Raw genomic sequence first — 27,497 nt, forward strand, 5'->3', positions numbered from 1 at the left:
AAGACACTCTTTTTGGATGAAAAAGCAAATATCGATTATACTGGGGCCAATTCTAACTGAGAGATAAAATGATTCTGCAGGAATGTTTATGCAACATTAATAAATACTGCAGTAAGTTTAGGCATTTAAACATATTTGGTGAAGATAAGAGAAAGGTCATTTTTGTTGTTAAACATAATCCAATACTGTTGGAAGGAGACAAATTATATATTGTCTGAGGTGTCACAAGTAAAATTTGCTGCCCTTTTTTTCTCCTTGTGAAAAGCGCATGTATGTACACTGATGAATTGAAATGGCACAGCTTCAGGATAAGTCAAATTCTGTTATCGATCCTCATGAGCATTTTCAAATTGTCTGGACACGTTTTTGGTTGATTTCAATTTTGTTTTTCATTAGTTTACATCCCCTTGTGTCTTTCCATTCAAAACTGAAACAAAAAATGTTGTGACATAACAGCATCATGTTTTTTCCACCTCATTTGCACAACAACAAAAGTATAGTCCATTTAAAAGCATCTGAAACAATGACTGTTATTTTAACTGATGTTGGCCCCTGTCAGTTCATGCATTGCAGCTACAGGAACATAGGTATAGTATATATAATCTGACCTCTGGATTTCTTGCCTATAATACCTGCAGTGTTACAGACTCTTTTGCTGTGTTGTAATTGTGTGCGAAAGTCGTTCTGCTCTCCAGCAGCCTCCAGTAGTCAGCCTGAAGAATTTATGACCACTTTGTTGCCTTCATCCTGTTCAAGAATTTACAGGACACTTGCCGTCCCGTCCAATCTTCTGTCCAGTGTGTGCAGAGTATAAGGCTCTTTGTCATGAAAAACCACCTGAACTGTGAACAGGGCCAAACTCAGATGGACATGTGAACTGAAAAGGGTCAGAAATACTGGTTTACTATATTTTCTCCCTTGAATCTTTGTCCTACTGATGTATAAAATTCAGCAATGATTCTTAAAACTTCCCTGCGAAGAAGCATCATTCATGGAACATGTGTCATTATTGTGTAAAAGCTTTTTTAGATTGTTTGGCATTTCTGCTTCATTTCACAGTTCACTGTGAAATTGTGGTGACATTACAGAGGCCCCAAGTTGATTCTGAGCCTTTGATGTTCGGGTATGACTGGTATCTTTGTAAATTGAACATAACTTTGCTTTCACAAGTTTTCACATCTGCCCTCCCAGAGTGTGTGCATCACTGCTGAACACACATATAGTGAGAGCCTGGAGTAATAGAGTTCAGTTTGAAAGACTTCCCAAAGCATACATGCAAATCTTGCATGATATTTCTGACATGTGATAATGGATCATACCCCATCCGTTCCTCTATTTGTCTGATTTTTTTTTTTTTTTTAACTGTGTACTGATGCAGTTTGAGTCAATCCTGATTTTATCATTATGGCAATGTGGAGGATCAGTAGTAGTAGTCACTTAAATGATGTGCAAGCTGCTGAGGTTTAGAAGCATGAAAGTCTCATAAGATGTTACACTGACCATCCAGATTTAGAAAACTCTCAATGAGAGACCACAAAACAGCGATTTCAGAGATTCAAAGGACACTGTTATCACGTGCTTTAGTGCTCATTTTATTTCTTCTTTCTTTTTCATTGTATCAAAGAAATACTATGACAGTATAAATGGTTATCTAACTAATTTCACTCCACTAGCTAGCCTGATTTTTATTATTCACAGCAGAGCACAGCAGTAGGTTAAATAATAATAATGAAAATGAAAGACACTTTATATAAACATTAATGTATATGCTGTGTCTCTCCTGTTTTCACAAATAGCAGCCATTCAGCACTTTCCCCACTGAACAAATATTTGTATTCAGAAAGGTTATATTGCCCAGTATTGGTTTGAGGACCACTTTGACTGCCATGTGGAATTAGCAGTGACCATTATGAAAGACCATTTCTTATACTTGTTTCTTACATAGCTAGTTAGTAAATTATGTTACATAGTTACTTAGTTAGTGATGCTAACTAGGTAGCTAGCTAATTAATACTGCACGTAAATAAGTTATTTACACCCTGAGGGTGCAGATTACCATGGGCACCACTGTTGCCTTCACCTTCCACATCTTTTCTAGCTCTTCTTTCAGCCCTTGGTATTTCTCAAGCATCTCATGTTCCTTCTTTCTGATGTTGCTGTCACTTGGGATCGCTACATCTACCACTACGGCTTTCTTTTGCTGTTTGTCCACCACTATTATGTCCGGTTGGTTAGCCATCACCAGTTTGTTGGTCTGTATGTGGAAGTCCCACAGGATGCTTTTAAATGGACTATACTTTTCAGCTCAGCCATTCTCCATCACCTTTGGAGGTGTGTCCCATTTTGATCTTGGGACCTCCAGCCCATATTTGGCACAGATGTTCCTGTACACTATGCCGGCCACTTGGTTATGGCGTTCCATGTATGCTCTGCCTGCTAGCATCTTACAACCTGCTGTTGTGTGCTGGATTGTCTCAGGGGCATCTTTGCACAGCCTGCACCTGGAGTCCTGCCTGGTGTGGTAGATTTCAGAGATTCAAAGGACACTGTTATCACGTGCTTTAGTGCTTATTTTATTTCTTCTTTCTTTTTCATTGTATCAAAGAAATACTATGACAGTACAAATGGTTATCTACCATTTGAGACTTCACTTTTTTCAATTTTATATTCATTTTTTTCTCAATAATCTACACTCAGTGCGACATAATGATAAAGTGAAAATAGAATTTTAGAAATGGAAATGGAAATTAGAAGTGGCTCATGTGATCCTGTTGCAAAGGTTAGAGGACTGAATAGGTATCTCTGGTACTGCCATTAAATGGTTTAAGTCCTATCTTGAAGACAGGAAGTACTTCGTTGAAATTGGTAACTGTGTCTCAGACCACACGGTGTTGACATATAGGGTACCCCAGGGGTCCATCTTGGGACCCCTTTTGTTCAATCTTTACATGTTTCCTTTAGGCCAGTTAAGACGCAGCAGTAATGTGTCCTACTATAACTATGCAGATGACACTCAGATTTACATATCACTCACAGCAGATGAATATGGACCAGTCGATTCACTGTGATGAGAATGCATCTGTGGATGCAAAACATCTTTCTCCAACTAAACAGAAACAAGGCTGAAGTAATGATATTTTGGCACAGAAACAAAGAGAAAGTGTCAGCAGTCACCTTGAGTCTCTTTCTAAAATCTAAAAATCAGGTTAGAAATCTCAGGGACTCAAACAGGGACTCAAACTTGAATTTTAACAGCCACATTAAATCAATTACATCATCAACTCTAAACCAGAATCAAAGTGATCAGAATCAAATCTTTGCCAGAATCAAAGGGATCATATCTAAACCAGACTTGGAGAGACTTATCCATGCATTTGTCTCCAGCAGGTTAGATTACTGTAACAGCCTGCTCACTGGGCTCTCAAAACAAGCTGTAAGGCAGCTGCAGTACATCTATAACGCTACTGCTTGGGTCCTGACAAGAACCAGGAAGTACAACCATATTACTCCTGTTCTCAGATCTCTGCACTGGCTTCCTGTTGCTAAGAGAATAGACTTTAAAACCATCTCGGACTCTGAGAACATCAGGGACAGGCCTTCTGTTCGTGCCCAGAATCAGAACTAAACACGGAGAAGCAGCATTTCAGTTTTAGGCACCTAAAGTCTGGAATAGTCTTCCTGATGATGTTAGACAAGCCTCAACTCTGACAATCTTTAAGTCCAAGCTAAAACCTTTTCTTTTTAGCTCTGCATATGACAACTGAAAGGGTTTTATCTGCACTCATTCTCCTTTAATTTAATGTTGTTAATTTTCTATACTATCTGCTTTCTTTTGAAGCACTTTGAATTACTGTGTGCATGAATGTTCTATACAAATAAACCTGCCTTGCCTTGCCTAAATTTATTAAAACCTGAAAATGGCTGTCCACCAACGGTCCCCATCCAACTTGACTGAGCTTGAGAGGATTTGTAAAGAAGAATGGCAGAAAATCCCCCAGTCCAGGTGTGTGAAGCTGGTTACATCATACCCAAAAAGGACTCAAGGCTGTAATTGGTGCCAACGGTGCTTCAACTAAGTACTGAGTGAAGGGTCTGAATACTTATGTAAATGTGATATTTCAGTTTTTTCTTTTTAATAAATTTACAGACATTTCTAAAATTCTGTTTTCACTTTGTCAGTGTGAGACACTGACTGTAGATTACTGAGAAAAAATGAATTTAAACAGTTGTCTTTGCCACATAGCAAGAAATCAGTTTGAAACAAAAGAGCACAATGACCTGAACAGTAAATGGTTTGTCAGTGATAGTCAGCTCAGGGATGTCCTTGTCTCTCCATGTGTCAGTATCAGTGAACCAGCAATTTTCTTTACTTTCATTGGAGCCATGTAGTAAGTCCATTTTGGACCTTTTATCCTGTAAACTGACCTTGATGAAATACATGTTTACTTAAAAAGGTGCCTTGCGATGTTCTAGATGAAATGGTCCTAAACGTTGGGAATCATTGTGTATGTGTATGTGTATGTACATGTGTATCTGTATACACAGTACTACACAGTCGGTCTTAAAGACTGGGCCACATCCTGTTGTACCTGTTGTGCACCCGGGGCCTTTCTGTGGATTTGTTGAGCATGTTCCTCTTGTGTCTGTGGGATTTTTCTGCAGGTTCTCCACAGTCCAAACACATGCAGGCAAAGCCCTTCCTTGATAGGACAAGCCATATAGATAATCGATGGAAAATTTTGGCTCATCATGAATGTCCATGGCTTGGGCAGGACTCAGTTGCAATGACAGAAAACTTTACAGATACAGCATACAGTACATAGATGCGTTATTCACAAATTTCTGCAAGCAGTTTTGGAAAGTATTTCAAGAAAATAGTTTTCCTAATTTAATGTCAAAGAACTTGGCTGGAAAATCTGATTGCAGCCAGTCACTGCTCCCATGTTGCCAGGTGTTCATAGAATGATACTATCGCTATACTTTATGGCATAAGTTATATTGTATAAGTCACCTTCTTTTTTATAACAGAACAAAGCACTGTTGAGCCTGATATATTCTAAAAAAAAACCTGTAGGACCACCAAATGCTTTATAAAGATGGAAAAAAACAAAGAAAAGAAGACCACTTTATTTATTATGAGACAAACTGTAAACTATATAAGTTCCAAAAGCCAAAACAACTTAAGGATATGCAGGAGGTCTCACTGCTGCACTGTGTTTGTGTTTCAATCTGTCTGTCTGTACTTTAAGATGTGTGTGTGTGCATCCATGCATGCTTGCACACATGGAGTGTGTTGTGTGTGTGAGTGAGAGACAGAGACACACACAGAACTGCACAGAAAGAACCAGAAGAACAGGGAGTGGGCATTAAGAGGGAAAGATATGTAGCAGCAGGGCTTTAGGGCTCAGCAACACCGATGGAGGTGATAATTCACAGCTCTGCAGCTCTTCATGAGAACCAGAGAGTCTCACTAAGAATCAAATCCCTCCTCAGCCCCACTGTTAATCTCAAAGTGTCAACACATCCTCAGTGTAAATATTAATCTGTTTTAGAATGATCTGCCAGTGATTGTGCTGATTAAACAAGCAAAGAGATTTGCGTTCACCTCGTGTTCATTTTATAATTTTCTGCACCAGCTGCTGCCTGTAGATTCAGTGCATCCCAGCGGTCATGTCGTCTGTCCTCCACACATATCCTCTCTCTCTTCCTCCATCATGGAATTACTGCCTAAAGGCCAAACCAGACCAATATGCTAAGGATAGGTCACATAGCTATTCTCAGTCATCAATTCCTGTCTGATTCCATTTGGTTTCTGATGTACAGCAAATGGTTGTTTAAGAAACAAAAATACATATAGCAGATAGTGAGGGTAAAGATTGTTTTTGTCAATCAAACACAATTTGCTTATTTAAGCCTGTGATTGCTTAAATTTAGAATTAGAAATTTAAATCTAGAGGTGCATAGAATGAATAAGTTAATAGGTTGAGAGAGCCAGTGGTCCGTAAATACATTCATAGATGCAATGAAAATGGAATCAGTTGAAGAGGAATAACAACCTAAATGTTAGCAGGAGTGAACATAAAGTAATCTCCAGGCACAGAGAAAAAAGGAAAGGCAGCTTGAAAACTGCTGGTTGTCAAAATCTAAAACCACAGTAACTTTGAAAGCTATAAAATGCTTTTATTATCAACATATATCCCTCAACTTTGAAAAAAGAAATGATTCTGAATGGTGTCTGGGAAATGACAAATGCACTAACTAAAATTATCCCCGCTAGCATATAGAGTTCATGCTGGATCCACCATAATTTCCAGTAAGAAGTTTATAAAGCTGCATGGACAAAAACTGTGCAATTAAGACGGAGTCCCACTGCTTGAAAAGGCTGCCTTAAAGGAAAAAGAACTTGTATGGAGATTGGTTGAGTGAAATCCACTGGCTTGAGTGGGATGAGAAAACACACGTGGATAGGGTGCAACGTTTGCCAGACAAATCCAAATCCACTATCTAGCCTGATTTTTCATTATTGTTTAAATAAATAAAAGTACAAAACATACTGTGCACTTTTGTTTAACAAATGATGTTTCACACCCAGTTTAAGTTGAACTGAATTTAATATTGCCATGTTTTTCTAGTCTCTCTATTCATATATGCCAGTGAAATAGTGCCCCCAGACAAATGCCTTTTCATTTAATAGTCACTACACTCTTTTGCTGTCAAAACTGAAACCCAAACTGTCCTCTCATCTCCATGGGTCGCCACCTGCATCTGGTTTGACCTGCCCCCTACTCTGCCTCTGATTGGCCGGCATCTTTGTTGATTAGGTTTGTTTAGCTTGGGGTTAGAGTTAGCCAATCAGGGATAGAGTAGGGCAAAGACAAAGCTGAAATGGAGGTGTACTATATGGGAAATGCAATGCAACATTTTGGTGGTAAGGTACGAAAATGCCTTCAGCTTCTCCTACTCTGTGCTGCCTTGGAAAGCACTAAGTTATCTGGCAGCATGTTTGATGTGTTAATACAAATAACAGTACATGCATCCAGCTGTGCCAACTGTAAGTTGGTAATGTTGCAGTGAGGCCTATATTATTGTCATTTCAGTCCCATCAGATCCAAGCCAGTTGTGCTTTTGCTGCACTGATGCACAGTGATACTTCCAATGCAATGGCAGCAACAATCCGATGCCTGCAGCTGAAATATGTCTGCAGACAGCTCTTGACAGGCTAAACCACAGAGCAGAAAGCACATCAGCTGGTAGATAGTGCTGAAGAGCAATATAAATACACTGACAGTGAGTCAGATGAGGATTTATAGAGTCTATAAGACCAACATCTCTTTTAAGAGATGCTAGTTCACTTGGGCACCATCTTGGTAATGTTCTACTTGGTTACATTACCAAGGAAAGTCTCTTTTGGGAGTTGTAGTCTTCATTTCTGACATTCACGTCATCATTTCATATTTTCAAAACTTTTAACACATGCAAGGCAAGTTTATTTATATAGCACAATGCATACACAGAGTATTTCAAAGTGCTTTACAGAAATAAAAGACAAGTTAAAAATACATATGCAAAAATCAAAACAGGAAACAGCAACAAGTAAAAAATGAACTTGAAATAAATAATAAAAAAGAAAAGTTTTTAGCTTGGACTTAAACATTGCCAGAGATGAGGCTTGTCTAACATCATCAGGAAGATTATTCCAGGTTTTAGCTGCATAGAACTGATGCGCTGCTTCTCTCTGTTTAGTCTTGACTCTGGGCACAAGAAGGCCTGTCCCTGATGTTCTCAGAGTTCGAGATGGTTCATATGGCACCAACATGTCAGAGATGTAATGTGGCGCTGAGCCATGAAGGGACTTATACACAAGCAGTGTTTTAAAGTCTATTCTCTAAGCCAGTGCAGAGATCTGAAAACAATAGATTTGACACCACCTCTGCTTCTTACTCTGACCCAGTGTCCTCACACACCATCCCTCCTCCCTCCACCACCTTAGCTGATGCCTTGGGGTCTCTTCACATCCCTCCACCCAACATCTCTGCCAATGCTGCCTCCCCATTTCCCACTGACGCCATCTCCTCTCTCAGCAGCCATACAACATTGAAGTATACCTCACCTTCAATACCTCCTCCCCTGTCCTCACCATCTGACTCCTCACCAACACAATACACAGGCCCAGCCTTTGCCACAGAACAGGGGAGGAAGGAACTGTCCAAACTAAAGACGAACAAAGCAAAGGGACCAGATGAGATCAACCCTAGAGTACTTAAGGTGTGTGCTGGACAGCTTGCAGAGGTTTTTCAGCACCATTTCAACCTCTCTCTGAGGCTCAAAAAGGTGCCTAGGTTATGGAAAACTTCCTGTATTGTCCCATTAAAAAAAAGAGGCCTTCCCAGTACCCTCAGTGACTTCAGACCAGTAGCACTAACATCACATGTCATGAAAGTGTTTGAGAGACTGGTCCTGCAACACCTAAAGTCTCAAGTGTCTGAATTTCTGGACCCCCTGCAGTTTGCATATCAGGAACACATCGGAGTGGAAGATGCCATCATCTTCTTAATGCACAGAGCATACTCCCATCTGGAGAGGCAGGGCAGCACTGTGAGAGTCACGTTCTTTGACTTTTCAAGTGCTTTCAATACTATTCAGCCCCACCTGCTCAGTGCAAAGCTGCAGGAAATAGAAGTCCCCGCAGACATGGTGGAGTGGATCAAAGACTACCTCACTGGGCGGCCACAGTTTTTTCACTTAGATGGCTGCGTATCTGATGTGGTGATGAGCAGCACCGGTGCACCCCAAGGAACTGTACTGGCACCATTCCTGTTTACACTCTACACCTCAGACTTCCGTTACAACTCAGGAACCTGTCACCTCCAGAAGTTCTCTGATGACTCCTCAATCACTGGATGCATCAATAATGATAACAATGAGGAATACAGACACTTGATAAAAAGCTTTGTTAATTGGCATAACAACAACTGCCTAAAGCTCAATATCAAGAAAACCAGAGAACTGGTGGTGGAATGGGTAGTTCATTCAGCTAATTCCTCCTAAAGCCAAGACTGAGAAATTCAGGTATTCTTTTGTGTCCACGGCCATAAGACGCTATAATTCCACAATATAAACAATAACGCACACAAACACGCACCACATACACACGCACGCAAGCACACACGCACACACACACACACACAAAACTTCCTGTGGTAACAAACTGCTTCGTACTGATTTCAGAAATCTAGTGGGTAAAACAATGATTCAGCAAGTGTATGAACTCAGACCGGAGATGATCTCTTCAACTGTTTTGTCATTTACAGGTGTAAAATATGTCAGTTCTACCAAGTGTCTCCTGGATGGCTGCAGAGTTGTTATCTGTGTTATGCAGTTCTTTTCAAAGTGTAGTGATAGTAAATAGTAAATTGACTTTTTTCAAGATTATGGCACAGTCATAAATATCTTTGTCAACTGTAAAAAGTCATGTTGTGCATGCAGTCCAGTTCTTAAGCCATTGTTACAGACCTGTAGGGAAAGGACATAAACAGTTGCCAGATTCTTAAAGGACAGGTTGCTATTTATTGTAAAATCAAAGAAAAAATATTTACAGTATTCTTCCTCTTTGTACAAGGTGCCATTTTGTGTCCCATCAGAAATTGTGTTCACAGTCAGTAAAATGTGTAACATTACATTATTTTCAAATAATGAATGACCATTGTTGTATCAAAATAAATCTGAAATATAGACTGCTTTCTTAATAAACCCAGATTCCACTATTATATATATTTACATATGCCTAAATTAGTATTTAGGTTGTCAGATGTCTGAAATGAGTAGTATGCAGCTGTATGTTTGAGAAAAGTTTAAGTGTACTCTTAATGAAATAATTTGACTTATCAGGCATATACATTGCACCGATTAAACAATTTTGATGTATATGCCGATTCCCAGCTGTTAATATTCATTTCACTGTGTACAAATGATCTGAATTTCTGCTTTTTTAGTCAAATGTACAGTAATTAGTATAAATCACTGGCAGCAAAGGTGCATTGTGGTTCAACATAACAAGGTTGTGTATTTTATGACCAGATGTTGTAAATCAGAGCATCAGGTAAATGCCTAAAACATTCAATTCTGCTCTGGTCAGAGCTAAAGGTTCTGTTTTTTTCTGATGTGTGGAAGTAGTAGATGTGGCTGCTATCTGAGCACAGTACAGAGCACAGAGGGATAGAGACTGTTGCAATGATAAGCAACCACTATCTATCGCCTTGATGAAGCTGATTAGTAGACCTAAAGTGCAGTAAGAGCAGGATCTTTTTTACTTCTTGGTGATGTGTGCAGAGTGAGATCAAGGCTGGTTTTAGCATAATCAGCAGCTAAAGAGATCTGACTCCATGGCTTGAACATATTTCTTTTACAGTTACTGTTAAAAGAGATACATTCTTATTTCTCTGACTGATGGAGAAACACTGCAGCTTGTAATATGTTTAGATCAGAACATATCTATGAAAATATAAAGTAGGTATCTGTCAGCTTCACTGTGCCCAGTGCCAGTGATGCAGTGATGATATGTCTGTTGGTGTATTGTTGTGGTTTGGACACCCTCATGAAATGTACATATAGACTGTATAGTTCTGACAGATGAAACCAGTGATGGAATTGAGAAGATAGTTTCTTAGATAGTAATATTACAAGATAACAGAGGTACACTTGTTCTTTCTGTAAGCATCATGTTGTACTGCCATTATCTGCCCTGTGAGGTTGGACCTGATCTGTACCATCATAGGGTTTTTCTATCCAGTGGATGTCCTCATCCTTTTTTCAGTAAAATGACTTCAACTGAAATCAAGAATATCCATCCATCCATCCATCCATCCATTATCTATACCCACTTATTCCTTAACCAGGGTCACAGGGATCTGCTGGAGCCTATCCCAGCTCTCTCTGGGTGAAAGGGGGTACACCCTGGACAGGTCACCAGTCCATCACAGAAAGCAAGAATATTTTTTTACAAATACAAGGATATGAGATTTCAAGAAAAAGTAGCATGGGCATTTCCTGAGGAAAACACATTGTGATTGCTGAGAGCGAGCTGTTATTGCTGGTTGCAGCCGGTAAAGCTGAAAGGTTTAATGGATCTGAATTTTAAAGAACTGACACCTGCTACATGCCCACACAATGGTTCTGTAGAGATCATCTTAGAGTATTTGATGTGGTTTATCATGACATGGCTGCATACCAAGTTTCATGTCTTTTAGTTCTGTGTTTGTTGAGATCAGCAATTAATCTCCCAATTAATTCCTTTCAACTCTCCAGCAGGTGGCACTGAATATCTATGTTTGTACCACTAAGGCTAGCCTTAATTTCCACAGTGTGCAGCTACATTAATAGCCACAAGGTCCCATGACAGCTGTAATTTTTTAGTATTTGACGCACGTCAGCACAAGTTGGATGTGTACTAGATTTCCCAGCTTTGACCATTACAGTTTTTGAGATATAAAGGTGGAACCATAACACCGGCTTGTAGCGCCTCCTCGTGGCAAATCCTCATCGAACTCTAAAGGGTTTGGATTGTATAGCTGGATTTGGATTTTTTTTTTATTCATGATTTATGGTATTACAATCCTAAAGATCCACCTGCCTACTTAACATTAGACGGCCAATAATAGGACAGCAATAAGGAATTTTGAAGTGAGGGTGGAACCAAAGTTTTCAAGTGGTTCAAATAGGGTATTTACCAATGTTTGCATGAACTGTGAAAAGGGAGAGAAAAAAGTGTTTCACAAAAATTTTAACATGAGGAATAATCTATTCAGTGGGAAGTAGACAGTCCCAATTACAGAAAGTTTCAGAATAATTTTTTATCGCAATTGCGGTCAAGAAGTTATGGCACAAATCGCAAACATGGTAATGGATGTGCCACATGTTGGTATGTGAAGCATTTCACCATGGCACACACACACACACACTCCAAACAAAGTTTCACTTTTCCTTTTTTAGAAAACCTTGTTTTTGTGCACAGCCTATTAAAGAAAACAGAACAATATTGGAAGCATGTTTCTAATTGCTGGCTGATTTTTAACCACATCTCACCCACCTGAAGCTAGATCATCTCTCATCAAGACTAGGTTGCATTGCACATCTTAATGCTGTGTTGATGTATCACATTCATGTTTGTAACTGACATGTTTCTGGCTCCAATGTGAACAACACTGAGGTCCTAAAGTGTCATGCATTCACAGATTTAACTGAAATGTGAATGACACAGCTAATGTCATTTGTGCAACAGCCAAATCAAGCAGTTTCCTCAAAGCCTGCTTGGTTACACTGTGTTATTCCAGCTTTCCTTGAAGCGTTTACATAAAAGCCCAATAAAACATGCTTTTCAAGCTGTTTTTAGCTTTTTACATCCACTTACAAATTTGTTTCTTTATAGCCCAAATCTTTTTAACCCAGCAGAGTCACTCATTTCATCTCAAGTTAGTTTTTTTTTTTTTTTTTTTGTAGAAGTTGCATGAATCCAACAGGGTTAGTCATCCTATTTGTTTTTTGGTTGCAGGTATAAAGAGGTTTATGATTTACATGTGGGCCTATTCAGCTCTGCAGCTCAGCCAGCCATTTGCTTATTTTACAGGAAGCCTTTGCAAAAATTATTAGATGAGATATTCAGAGCTATATTTACTGATAAGTGCTGTGCTGTACAGTGTGACCCTGATGAGTGCAGGGAAAGAGAGGTTTTTGTGTTCCAAGAGTTAATGTTGTTAAAAAAACATGAAGAAGACTAGTCTCATATTAGCTGAACAAGGTAGGCTTATGGCATTTCCAGGGCTTAACGGAGCCTTTTTTTTAAAAAATCTTGTTTTATCTGATTCCCTAGTTATTGATTGGGTGTTGATAGTCATTGTTGTTTGTCATGGCAATAAAAGGACCAATCAGCTTATTTGGCATTTAATGAACCTTGCGAGCGAATGACCTCAGAGTGGCCTGAGATGGGCTGGGATCAGCTTTGGGATGTCCGTTTACTGTAAATTTGTGCGTCCTCTATTCATTCCAGATAACCACCATGTTACACGGACCTGTTTAACAGGAGACTGCAGGTGTTCCACTCCAGTTGAGTGACAACTGATTTCATTAGCTCCCTCAAGTGCCAATCTGCCCTCTAACATGACAACGTGAGACAGACTCACTGCTCGCAGGCCTGGTGCGTTTCTTGCCGGTTTACTCCACAGTGCCCTTGAGTTAAGTAACTAGGGCACGTATGCTTTAGAGAAATATTCATGGTAAGCACTGAAGTGATTAAGATTCAGGTGGGGTAGCACCAGAGTTCACCTTGGACATTAAACAGTTGTTGGCTCCGCTCAGACCGGGACACTGAGACGACTATTGATGATAATATAGAGACGGACAAGTGCAGGCAAGAGTTGAGGACAAGGTGAAGTTAGAAGAGGAAGAGAAGAAGTTCTTCTTCCTGTTTCTGTCTAATGCAAACTCAAGCAGACATGGGCCCTGAAGCTGTGTCTTTGAAGTGGTGTCTTTGATTAAGGAGTTAATTAAAGAAAAGCTGCGTGCCAGCAAGCAGATAACTGAGAAAAGAAAAGGAACAAGCAGTGAGGAAAAAAGGCGCAGATAGGGAGTGATATTGGCGGCTTAACACTTTCTAAAGTGTCAGAGTGTCATCCTTCTGATTGGCGGAGAAGCCAGCTGTCAGATAGGGGACAGATATGAAAGCTTTAAAAGAAAAAACAAAAACCTTCCACCCACATGTGTGAATGAATGTGTTTCTGTCCTGCTGCAAGCTGTGGTGTTAGAGCCACTCCGCATTAATCATAATGGATGATGGCAGAACAGCAGGAATAAGAAAGTAGGACGATAATTTATACATTTATGATGAAAAGACCGATGGTTAGCTCAGTGTATGTGAGTGTAATTTATGTCCCTGCCTTTGTCTCTATTCTAATCCTTCTCCCACTGCTCATCTCTGGGTCTTTTCAGCTGTCCCACTTTGTCTCCCCTCTTTCCTCCCTATCTATCACTTCATCCCTCTCCTCTTGTTCTCCTGTCTTCTCTTTCTTCATAAACTGCCATCTTCCAGTTTTCCAGTCGTGTCTTGCTAAATACCTGCCTATTGTCTTCCTCTATTTCCTCCTCTCTCCATATCTTCCATCTTCCTTTCTCATTTTTCCCATTGCATTTCATTTACCGTTATATCCCACCATCCACCTCCAGCTTTCTTCCCCTTCTCTTCTTTTAAACTCCTAAAGTTGTTCTCTTTATTCTTTTCTCATTTCCACTTATCATTTCCACCCACATATTCTCCTCTATTTCATCTTTCTCATCCTTGTCTGTGCATCATGTCATCCTGTTCTACCATCCCTGAGCTCTTCATTTTGACTTTTTTTTCTTTGCTCCATCACCCCAAAGAAAACAAAAAATAAAACATGTAAGAAATATGAAATGTAAATGAAATCATACATGTCCTAAATGTTCATCTTCCATCTCTTGATTTTTTTTTTTTTCTTTTCCTTTCCGCCAACATCACCAGCCTGGGTTTTATAAGGGCGTGGCAGGCTCACAGGTGACTCTGTCCAGCCTGGTGAACCAGTCCCGGGCCATGCTGGAGGAGCAGGCACGCCACCTGCTGACAGAGGCGGAGCGGCAGACCATGGGCTACTACTTGGAGGAATATCGGGACGGACACATTGGTGTCGAGCAGCTGGTCATGGCATTGTTCGAGCTGCTCAATACGCATGCAAAGGTGAAAGAGAGGGAGGCTTGGGTTGGTCTGATAAAGCAAAATAAAAGACCAAAACCTCAGTTCCTCAGTTTCTGTTCTTTGTGCAGGAACCTATACCCATACACAGTCTGTGTATGATTGCTGTGAGGACTGAATTAAAGGGTTCTTAGCCCTTCTGTACTTATTGTAATAGATGGGTTGATTTTTGGTTTAATTTATTTAGCTTTGCATAAAAATACAGTGAGAAGTGATCCAAAATAGCAGCAGGTGTTTTCTCGTGGTTTAAATGTAGTGTGAGAAGAAGATTACAATGAATGAGTAAAAGTCAGTTTGATTTAAACCAAAGTCATTACTTAAATCACCATACAGTTTAGGTGTCCATGAGGCTTCACATTATAACAAAAGCTCAGAAATAGGACCGTCACTGGCTGTAAAATATAATCAAACACACACATTCTGTGTTATTATCCAAAACAAAAAATAAAAATTGAGAATCATCAAAAAACTCTGTAGGTAAGAGTCTCATAGCAACTGCTCGGTCTTGATCAGAGTTGATTTTAATCTAGGTGAAAGTAAAGCTTCAAAGTTTTGATGCAGCAATAACACCTTTGCCTCCCCTCTTGTTTCTCAGTTCTCCTTGTTGTCAGAAGTGCGAGGCCTGGTCACGCCACAGGATCTGGAGCGCTTTGATGGAATGGTGCTGCGACGAGAAATTCAAGCTCTAAAGGCACGGCAGGGTACAGCTGGAGCCACATCGCTCCAACCAGACTCTCTGTCCATGGTGTCGTACCCTGACACACTGACCTCATCTTCAGCCAGCTTCATGACCAACACCACCCTAAGCTCTGCACGGGTAGGCTGGGTCTAGTACTGGAACAATTACCTGCCTTTTCATAAATCAGTGTTTGCTCTAATAAATTATGGGAGTGCATAAAAATATATCATGTCAAAATCTGGATATTTTGGGGTGAAAACATTAGCTCCTATTGCTTAAAATTAAGATCTGCTGTTATTATTTAAGGGTTTTCTTACATGTTTGAAGGTGCAGCAATAGTTCAACCTGCTACAAAAATTTGGATGGATGAAGCCTGTCAGCTGAAAGTCTTTCAGCTAATGTTGGATAGGTTGTGTTTTTCTTCCACCTCACACCCCAAAACCTCCCCCCTCTTCCTCTCCGTCTCTGTAGGAAAGGCTGCTCTGGCTCATAGATATGATGGAGGTAGGAATCACTTGCTGAAAGTGATGAAAGCTTTCTTTCACAAATCCATACAGGAAAGAAATGAAATGTTCCCTGTGAGCAAATGTATACTAGACACTCATATATACTATTTAACTTCTGGTTTTGCAGTGATTTTGAGTTTGTTTGCTGTGTTTTCCTTCCTTATTTTTTCTTTTTCTATCTTGATTTTATAGCAATATAATGCATTTAAAGAAAGTGATGTGTCGCTCCACAAACCCAGTGATTAACAGTTCCAATATAGCACGCTGAGACTATTGTACTGATAATAAACTTTATTTATATAGCACCTTCCATGCAAGCCTAAGGTATATCACAGAGATGTTACTTAAAAAAATCACTTAAACTGTAAAATGCAGAAATTTTGTGTTTGTGATAAGAAGAGCTTGTTTGCAAACTTCTGTGATCAGACACTTGCAGGCATATTCAGGTAAGACAATTGCTTAAACTGACTCCACTAAAAATTAGGGAATTTTTCAGTGAAAATTAGTAAAAACATATTTAATATATAACATTTCTGCTAAAATGTTGGGGTTTTTTTGAGAAATGTATCACTGCATGATCCTTTTTACTGCCGCTACAAGTCTACAGGAGAAAAAAACATTACATAATATGCTTTAAAAAATAAATATATTAAATTTCTGTTTTCTCAAAAATTGATTAGTTGCTGTACTAATCACTAATTGCTTTCATATCTCACCCAAGATCCATCCAAGGTACACGTAATACTTCAAAGGCTTCACATACAGCTTGTGTATTTAACGTGTAGGAAACTATTTTTATGCTTCCAATCCCATCTGTAGTTGGATTCAGTGAATATGTCTCAAACACAAATATGTATATAGTGAACGTGTCAGCAGCCAAGTGGCTGGTTGCGGATGAAGACAACTGATATTCCACGTGAATGCACACACACATAAGGCAAAGATAAGCTGTTGACTGTCTGCAGATTTTTCCACCATACAGTTCTTGTCATTGAGGTGCCTCAGATGTATTTTGCCAGGCTTTCTGCTTTCCCCTCCAAGAAGCAGTGTTCACGTGTGAGAGAATGTGTGTGTGTGTGTGTGTGTGTGTGTGTTGGTCTTTATTCTTCTTGTGTGTCTGTTTGTACTGTTTTGAACTCATGGGTGACTGCTACCACTGCTGTGTAAAGCAGATTAGAGAGGTGAACCACACTCAAACCCAGGTATATAGTCAAATGCATACTAATGCGTGTGCACTCACACACTTACCCAAACACACAGACACACTACCTGCTGGCCAAACACTGCTGGCTATTGACTGAGTCTATAGAAACTTGAAGTCCATTCAGTGAGAAGGGTTTTTAATAGTGGTGTAGCTTTTAGAAGATTATTCCTAGTAATGTTTGTGGATTTATACTTCAAATATCCACAAATATGAAGATATATATTTACAGATATATTTACATTTAATTTAATTGTATACTTCTAAAAAGACTGAAGAAGCAGGCCCTCTAACATGTGGACGTGAAATTGTCTGTGAACAGGCTCTGCTGTCCTTAGCTGTGTTCAGACAGACCAAATCAGATAAAATACAAACTAGTAAACAGCATACATTAAAAGTAGAAAACCATGTAACTTGAATATACTGTAGTAATTCTGCCATTTACGTCACATAGAATAAAACATTTAGCGCTGTGATAACTTTCCTAAGTTGTAAAACTGCAGCGCCTGTAGTTTTTTTTCTTAACACAGTCCTATATTAGCAGCCTTGTTGAGAGCAAACACTGAAAGGCTGCCAGGCCCCATAAACACTTTCCACAATGAGGCATCTCTGGGCAGATCAATTCTGTTTGTAATCACAATTGCCTTCACTGTTGTTGCAGTTTATGGTCAATTTTATTTTAGCAGTAGGTTAACAAACCTCTGCACCTATGATCTAGATTGCACAACATTTGTCTTTAAAGATTCTCGCTTTGTCAATTTAAATAATTGTGACACCTTAAACTCCTACTGTCACTTAGGCAAGAAACATGTCAGGCTACATGTAGAACCAATTATTGCTTGCAGTCTTGCAAATCAGGAGGACAGGGGCAGACAGAGACAAGCCTCCAGGATAAGGGATGTCAACAACTGTTTGGTTACAGAGCATGTTGCATCAATTAAAAAACTGAGCAAAAGGAGGAGCAAAAATACTGAGAAGCCTGCCTTTCCATTGGTGCTTTGTGATGTGTATAAATGCAGAATCAGTTGTCCTTCAGAACAGCTAGCTCACAACATACACTATGTTTTCTTTATTTACCGTAAATATAGGAATAGGATGTGAATTATGTCCTGCAGAATGTTTAATATGACTCCTGACATCATTGAATGGTAATTATGTTACTAATTATTCATCAGAAAAACTAATTATTCATCAGAAAAACGGTTTTATATATATATATGTTTTATATTATTCGTTCTTGCTCTCCCCAGCTCCATCAGGTGGTTTTAAACAGCTCCAAATCCTTAACACCCACTTCTCCCCTGTCCTCCAGTGGCAAGCTAATTTGTACCAGACCAATCTGTCAGCTGAACTGAGCCAAGCTGATACCAATCCAAGCCAACAAAAATATCAAAGTAACATGAGCATTACTAGAATTAATAATCATTGTGTAATTACTACGTTCTTAATTGTAATCCCTTTGATGGCATCATGTTCCTGTGATGTGTTGCTATGTATGAACACTGTTCCTGTGTAAACTGAAACACAAACAGCTTCCACGCACTCAGACACAAACACACTGTGTAATGTGCAATGCAGAGTAGCATTTCCACATGTAGAAAGTCATTAGCCTCTTGTGATAAATAAATTGTCTGTAAGTGCTCCCCATGAGGCAACGAGGGGTAATTAAACTGAATTGATGGGACTTTTGTTTTGGTTTAGTGTCAGAGTTAAATGAAGGGCATCGTTTCTCTGAACTCAGCTCCTCTGCTCTAAAATCGTTTACAAATCTGCCACAAATCACCTCTCCTAGCACACTGGTGGGACTCAGCTGCCAAATCCTGCTTTGGACCAAGCTGATGGTTCTTTATCGATTTCACAGCATGTCTGTTTTTCTTGTAAAAGAAGACATAACTGTGTGTGTGTGTGTGTGTGTGTGTGTGTGCGTGTGTGTGTGAGGGTGTGTGTGTGTGTGTGTGTGTGTGTGTGTGTGTGTGTCTGTTTTGCTTGCCTTCTTTATAGACTTTGAGACTGTCAAGCAAATGCAAACCAATATTGAATTTCTAAGCCATGGAACATTCGCAGAATCTAATTTGGCATTTGTTTTGCGATAAATACACATTTGTATTTAACATCCGCTCACTTTCTCCTCTTCTCTTTACTCACTCCTCTCTGTTTTTTGTCTTCGCTATCTTTCATCATCCTCTCCTCTTGCTCTTTCACCCCTGCTCTTCACTACCCTCTTCCTTTTCCTATTTACAGAATGATAGTGTGGTGGAGAGTAATGAGGAGAATCCTCCAGAGAGTCTGAACACACTGCTGACCGACATCTCTCTGGTGAGCCTGGAAAGCCGGCAGGCACGGCCCCAGTTTTGCCCTTATAAAGATGGATACAACATGGAGGAGAAGTGTGTGTGTGGGGGGGGGTTGTTAAAAAAAAAAAAAGTAGATAAGGTAGGGGCGACTGAAGGCTTTGAGAGACCACTGACCTGCAGGCTTTGTATTGTGGACTATGTTGGAATGAAACAAGTGTGCACCTCAAAGAGAAAGAAAAGATTTGTGAGAATAAGTGCTGGTACAACCATTCTTCATCCTTTCTTTGTTGTGCAGAAAGATGAGAGCAGAGGCTGATCTCTACAGTGGTTGAATCATAGGTTAAAAAGAAAGACTGCATGGCAACTTCAGTTTCTGAAGCAAAAGGGGATATCAAAGGTCTCATTTGTTTAGTCTGATCAGCAGGAGACAAGAGGGAGGTCGGTCTAAAATCACTAAAATCATACCTTCCTTTATTTTGTAAGCTTTATTTTATGCTCATTTTATGTCTTACTCCATACACCAGTGAGCCACTCATGTCTCAGTGTTCATTCCACTGTTAAGTTTGTTTCTGCACACTCTTACGCTGAAATGCAGGACATCAGTGGAGTCAAACCGACAACAACGACCTGGTCATCCTGGATGGGATTCGTTACACATCGTCGACCATCTCAGTCACTAAAACTGGTGGAGTGGTTAACGTTGCGCGAGTGACATTTGGTGACACTCATGAGGAAATAATATGAAAAAAATGCTTTCTATATCTAAATTACAATTAAGATGCACAAATACTCATTTGTTTTTTACTATTATTTCTTTTTAATATGGCATTTTTAGGTTTGAAATGCAGAAGGTGTGAAAATGCAAACCAAAAATGAGAATGATATTTTTACTTGTAATTATCAATGAGTTTCCAAAATATCAAAACTATCTGCAGAAGAAGGGATTTTTCTGTAATGTGGATAAAGTGACCCTACATACAGCTTAAATTAAGAATAAAGAATACCTCAGTGTACTCACGATTGGTTTAACATTGTCAACTTAATTTGAATATTACATTTGTGAAGCTAGACTTCTTTACATTCTGAGGTAATAGTTGAAACCTCTGACAGAGTTAATAGACATGTTTAATTGCACCCTCTATTGTACACAAACATGAATTGCACTTTTTTTCAGAACTGATCAGATTTAATTAATACTGGATTCAAATTTTCAGCAAAATTATGCACATGGTCACTTTTTTCCACAATATATTGTTGTAACCCTAATCACTGATGATGAATATATCCTCTCACTTCAGGATGACATAAAGTCCACCACTGATGAATCCCCCCCTTCCTTCAAGCCTCCTCCCCCACCAGGGGTGCAGAGGCGCCCAAGTAGACGGGACAAGCTCAACAAATGCCCCTCATCTGAATCCTCCCACTCAGGCTTGTACTTCACAGCCCCCTCCTCCCACAACCACAGCAAAGAGCCAGGCCATGCCCCAGCTTCACCTTCACTACACCACAAACAAGAATATCCCAGGGAGCCATCTCGAGACTACTCTTCCATCAGAAAGCGAGATCCTTCAGTACCTTCCAAGAAAGAGCAAAAGACAGCTGCTCAGTTGTCCATGGTCACCCAGCACAACATCGGCCCTTTCCCGAGGGTCCAGTCCCCCGGCAGAGGCATTAAACCTTCAGTCCTGTCACCTTCACCTCCACCTCCACCTCCACCTCCCCTCCCTGCTCCTTCTCGCCCCCCTTCTCTGCCTCTTAACCGAGTGCCCATGTCCAAAGCCTCTTCTCCAGGCTCTAAACAACAGTTTGTTACAGTGGAGGTTCACAGACCCAACGCAGAGCCTGACGTCAATGAGGTGCGGCCACTGCCCCAGGCTCGAGGTGAGGAGCATAAAGCACAGGAATTAAAACCTGCAGACCTGACTTGTACCAAGGGGAAAGGTTTTGGTATCTGTGTGACCCACGGAGCCGAGCTGAGACTTTTTTCTATTATGCAAGATTGTCTGTACTCACGGGTTCACTGCCTGGTTATTATGTTGTGTTAATGAAGAAGGTATACTTACTGTTTATCTCTACACATGAACTGTGCATAGTCTACATGTTCATGTTTCAATGACTGTATATATAGTTTTTTAAAAATAGAAAATGTATTTCTGAACTGTTTTCTTTCAAATGACTGTCCTGACTCTGCAACATTTGATTAGATGCTACAGCTCACAGGGATTCGTTACTGATACTGACCAGATTCTAAGACTTGCTAATTGTCATGCAGCTTCAGTTCTGAAGAAGATGGTTATGAAAATCGTGTATAATCTCTATCATGTGTATATGTACTTGGGCTTAATGTGCTTAAATGAGCAATTATGCAGAACACTGTTTATGATTGCCAATGCACCCAAAACATCACTAATCTTAATTAGCTTTTAATCTTATATTAAGTCTTAAAATATTTCTTTTTCTGGAGCAAAACTAAATATCTGGGCTGTATTTATTTATTTATTTTCAAGAGTAGTTTAAATAGACAACATCTTAAATTACAGACAACTGCTCTGTTCGTTTGGATTTGAAAACTTTCTTACAACAGGATTTGATGCTGAGACAGCATGTAAACAATATGTTGAGATTCCCTGACATCACGTCTGCCTGCTCCCCTTTAGGTGGCACCCTGTCTCAGCTGTCAGACAGTGGCCAGACCCTCAGTGAGGACAGTGGAGTGGACATAGCTGAATCAGGACACGTCAGCAAAGACAGCAGCCCCCATTCCTCACGCACACGCCTCCCCCGGGACACCCAAGGGGGTGGGGGGGACAACCCCTCCAAACCGGTGAGGGGGTGTTTCAGAACAGCACTGAGCCAAACATGGACAGATGAAGGGATTGACTGTAAAACTGTAGTGCATGAGAAAATTTTGACTTTTTTTTGTAATGGAAGACATTTTTGAAAGTAAAGATATTATAGGCTACAGATGTATCTGTAGAAGCAACATCCAAAATTAGAGCTGTGTGTGTATATACATAACCCAGAGTAACAGGTTGATAACTAAATATGCTTTATTGCTAATCATCCTCCAGAATCTGCTCCCAGTCCTAATGATGATCTCTTCTCTCCTCCCTCTGTTTGATCACACAGACTGTTTCATTTATTTCACTCATTTGTTTTATTTCTCACTCATGTTATTTATTCAGTCACATGCTCCATCATTCATTTCATCACTCACTGCGCTGTAGCATAATGAAACTCTCAGATCACTTGCTTATTGATTAATGGAACAAATAACGAGTAAGGTTGGGAGTAGCTTGATTGTATATGATGAGTGGGCTGTTAGGTTCAACATCTGCTTTAAATGAGAATTTCTAAAAAGTGAAGGCTGAATGGACTTCATATAAGAAAAAGCTACATTTTCCTGTCAAGGAGCTAGGCATTTACCTTCAGTTTGCTCCTGAGGGTTGAGGGTGTGCTGAAAAGAGCAAAATCATGTGATGTTTAAGTCTTTTTATAGTCCATTCATTTTTATCAGGCAAGCACACAAAGTAACAGAACTGTAAGCAGTTGTGAGAAAGTACGGCATGTAAACGTGGCACAGAGTCACATATTGTGTTTTAGAGAACTGACTGGCTGAATTGACAGTGAAATAGTGTGTTTCAGAAAGAACCTAGGTGCAGCTCTCTCTGCTAGCTGGCCATTGTGTCCCTGGATTGTGTCTCATGAAGGGCTTTGGCCTTTTCTGCACATATTCCAAATGGGCATCTGCTGTTATGCTGGTTTGTACAAAAGTATGAGTTATATGGTGTGAGTCTTCACCACTAGGCTACCATTGACATTTACATGTATGTATGAATATAGACATAAAACACCAGCAACAAGTCTGAGATTAACATACAAACGAAAGGAACCTCTCAGAAAAAACATCTATTGAGTTGCAGAAGTGGAGCAAAAGCTTTACAAGAGCTGACATACAGGTGACTAATGGAAAACAGTTGCATAGATGGCTTGTAAAAGGGTTTTAAAAATGGTTATTTTTGTTGTCCTGTGACTTGTGAAGCTGTTAAACACGTTTGCTCTTTCATATCACCAAGAGTGAATATGTACATGTTAATATAGGCTGATTGATGAATGTATTAATAAACTAAGAAGTCTCTTGAGCATGTGTGCTCACAGAAAATACAGTGTTTCCTTGAATAAACAAATGCATTATATGTACACATTGTGGCATGAAGGGGGAGCAGACACAGCGGTTGTGTATTATATGAATATATGTTAGATACAGTATGTTATGCATAAATTTAGGTCTATAAATATGTATTGATAATTTTGTTTTATTGAAACTCCTGTTTCTTTCTCTCCCTAACTTCAGCCAGGGCTATTGGAGCCCACGTCTACACTTGTGAGGGTGGCAAAGAGTGCCAGTACCCTGGGTATTGCCATTGAAGGTGGAGCCAATACTCGTCAGCCGCTACCACGAATTGTCACAATACAGGTGAGTCAGGAAGAAAACTATGTAATAAAACAGGGTAGCACCTCCACTGACCCAGCATCCTAATTAACATGCAGTCTTTTGCACGAGTACTGTGCTTGTGTTACTGGTTGTGTTTATTGTCCTGGGTGCCTTCTTCCATTATCTGTGATGGTACCACACACCCACCTTGCAGGTGGGATTTGATGTCCTTTAAGGCTTTATATAGATTCACACTGCAGCTGAACTCACACTCAGATTGCTGCTAATTTTCTCCTCATTGGGGCTCTCACAACATGATTGCAACATTAACGGCCTCTATGAAAAGGCTTGGGGACTCATTTGGTATAATGTGTGTTGATGTTTAGGGATAAAGGCAAAACACTGATTCAGCAGCAGCACCTTTGGGAGATTACTGTATATAACACCACTTTATATACAGCCAAACCTAAAGGCTTGCCCAAGTTCAAAAACGTGAACATTTAGTTTAAGTTACTTTTCTGGGTGTGCTTCTGTCTGCCTGTACATTAACCCAGGACCACAATATCTGTGGCTCTAATCATTTTCTAACCACACAGGCTCAGGGAGTTAAGATTTAAAGATCAGAGCAGTGAGCAGCAACAGACCTGAATCCACACCTCGTTCAGAGCTGTCTCTCAGCCTCCCACTCCACAGAGGTGGTGATTGAAATAAAAAACGGTTGCTGATTGCGAGGGAAGGGATAAAAGGATTGGAAATCAGTCCATTCAGAATCAAAGAGGACTGGAAAAAAAGACGGTAAGTATGAGTGAAGGATGCAAAAGAACTACAGAAGAAGTAAGAGTGGTGTTAATAAAAAGAGGAGGGATGAGGAGGATTTGTACAGATAAGAAAATAGATGTCTGGTGGTGAGGTGCATTTTTTGGGTGTTTGGTGGCTGTGTAGGTGGTGGAAAAATCATTGTGGGAAACGTTGCACTGGGACCACATAGACAAATGTGTTTTTAACTAGTATTGTTCCCATTGGTGCTCATGATACATGTTTCTGTTTTTGTCTCTTTAAACAAGAGACAACAGCTTGGCCATGTTTATATTAGAACAGCTTCTTTGCTACATACTGTACCAGTGTGAGCTATTCACTGAGGTAAAGCATAAACACGAACCTGAAGATAGGATGCAAAGCGTTTAAAGAAAAAGGTGTTTGCAGATGTTGTGGCACTATGTGTTTAACTGGTGTGGATTTTATTTCGACCATGGCATGTAAACATATTATGACAAAAACAGAAGTTGAATAAGCGTATCTTATTAACACAGAAAATATACTAAGCCCACAAACTATTTTAAGAAAAGAGAAAACAAAAGGCTTGTAACTTTTCAGGAAAACCAGCACTTCATCTGTGTGTACATTCATGTCATCACCATGTTAATGCAACATAGGAGACGTCGCCTCAGCCCAGGTTGTCTGATGTGTTGAATGGTCCATTAGTACAAAAAGTAGGAATGTGACACGTAAGAGATGAAGCCACTGAAATGGATCAGCAATCCTTGTTAACCTCACAGACACTTCTCTGAAAGACCAGTAAAAATAAAAAGGCAGCTGACGACAAAACTGTTCTTTCACACCACTTTTCCTCTCCTGGTATTGTTTTTTTAGGGACAAAGACATGAAGGGGCCCAGTGCAGCCTTTTGAAATAAAGGGTAAACCCGATTTCATAAGCTCAGTTAAAAGTTTAAAGTTTCAGGCCATTCAGGCAAGTCGATAAAATGTTAATCAAGTTAGAATTATTTCTTGATCACTAATTACCACACCCCACACTCACACCCCCAAGCCACATGACAGCACTGGTACATCCCTGAACAATAACACTGTATAGCCGGAGTTATTTACAGACATTAATAACATGGCAGCCTCGAGGTCACTTGTCACAGAAAAGGGGGAGACCTTCTGTACATTCAGTTTTCAAGGCGGAAAAATAAGCTGTGAAAACTTTGCTCTCCCACCTGGGGAAAGCTAACTCAGTATTATTGGGTGCTTGATCAAGGCACACAACCTCAGGACTTCTCCCAGTCAGGGCCTAACGCCAGAACAATAAATTTGCTTTGAAAAAAAAAAAGTCAAGAAAAACAAAACCTGTTCATTCTGGTTTGGTGGTGGGCACTGGGGTCAGAACATGCTCTATATAGTACTGTCTCTGCTGTACAGGAAGTCAGGACAGTGGAGTCATGATGCAGCAAACCTCTTGCTTGTGTAGTTTCTAAATCTCTGGCCTCAGGTTGCCTCAGTCATGGCTGCGGAGGATGATGACGTACAGATGAGTAAGCTGCTGCAAGGTGGTAAGCTGTTATCAGTCCTCATCACCCCTTAGGAGGTGGCAGCCCGTTATCACTGCCATCTTCTCGTCATGACAACCCCACTAACTTAGGGAAATTGTTGCCACCTGACTAAGAAGTTTCTAGCTTTGAAAACCTTTCTGACTGGAACACATTCTCAAAAATAATTTGTATATGCCGAATATATTCATTCAGGTGGGCTCTTAAATTTCATCTTTTCCTATCCATTTCTCTCTCCCAGAGGGGGGGTTCAGCTCATAACTGTGGCCAGCTGAAGGTCGGTCAGGTGATCCTGGAGGTAAACGGGATTTCCTTGAGAGGCCGTGAGCACAGAGACGCTGCACGCCTCATCGCAGAGGCCTTCAAGACCAAAGAGAGGGACTACGTGGACTTCCTGGTGACTGAGTTCAACGTGGCACTATAGCTGGGTGGAAGAGGAGAGAGAGGTTGATTAGAGCAGTACTAAATTAAGAGCAGTTAAAGACGAGGGGGAGACATACAAGTGTTATTGATTTAAATGGCACAACTCTTTTAGATAAACCAACCACAGCCTGATCTCTGAGCCCTATTCCTTTCCCATGAAACCCTCAAATCTGGACACATGATGCTCAAATTTACAAAATATCAATTCCACTGTGGACCTCATTCAGGATGCTCCTCAACATGTTACCTCCCCACTGTGAGACCTTATGCACTACAATGGAAAATAGCGAAACCTACACCTTTTGTTTGTTGAAAGTCGTGGATTTGCAACCGTTTAAAAACCACTGGAACTTCTTGTAGCACTCCCACATCCCTTTTTAATTTTAACGTTTTTCTGCTTCTATCTGAGAGACAACTGCACATCTTAAGACTGATTCATTTTACAAGCTTGGATTTGTACATGTAAACAAATGTGAACAAATGTAGATACAGATGTGTATATACAGTACACATAAAGTAACTCTTATACAAATTATTAAATCTGTAGCTGCTGTTGAGTCATCAGTATATAATAATATATTTCAATGATGATGGCAATGTAGACCACAATGGCGAATCTACAAGTTTTAATGCAATGCTACTGGCCTATCTGCATATGTCCACCTTTTCACAGTAAGACATAAATGGCTTATGTCAGGCTATCAATAGTGTACATCACACACTCATATTTGTATGATCTCACGTAAAAGAAACTGCATGTGAATGATATTCATATGGCTATCACACGCTTCCTGTTTCTGTTCCCCTTTTGCTCCTGTATTATTGCAGATTAGATCCTCACTAAGCCAGCTACATTTGAAAATGTTTACGTGT

The 27,497-nt window shown here is 40.0% G+C and overlaps 1 protein-coding gene across 1 annotated transcript in view; it reads left to right on the forward strand.

Annotated features, from left to right (window-relative positions):
• whrna (whirlin a) overlaps window positions 1–26,625 on the forward strand; it is a 122,405-nt gene extending 95,780 nt beyond the window's left edge. Inside the window, exons 6-13 of the mRNA XM_026297896.1 lie at window positions 14,531–14,743; window positions 15,354–15,575; window positions 15,909–15,941; window positions 19,386–19,460; window positions 20,737–21,319; window positions 22,096–22,262; window positions 23,793–23,915; window positions 26,443–26,625. Coding sequence (XP_026153681.1) covers window positions 14,531–14,743; window positions 15,354–15,575; window positions 15,909–15,941; window positions 19,386–19,460; window positions 20,737–21,319; window positions 22,096–22,262; window positions 23,793–23,915; window positions 26,443–26,625 — 1,599 coding nt within the window. The remainder of the gene's footprint in view (window positions 1–14,530; window positions 14,744–15,353; window positions 15,576–15,908; window positions 15,942–19,385; window positions 19,461–20,736; window positions 21,320–22,095; window positions 22,263–23,792; window positions 23,916–26,442) is intronic.
• The last annotated feature ends 872 nt before the right edge of the window (window positions 26,626–27,497 follow it).

This window comes from Mastacembelus armatus, chromosome 12 (genome assembly GCF_900324485.2).
Source record: "Mastacembelus armatus chromosome 12, fMasArm1.2, whole genome shotgun sequence".
NCBI classification, from domain to species: domain Eukaryota; kingdom Metazoa; phylum Chordata; class Actinopteri; order Synbranchiformes; family Mastacembelidae; genus Mastacembelus; species Mastacembelus armatus.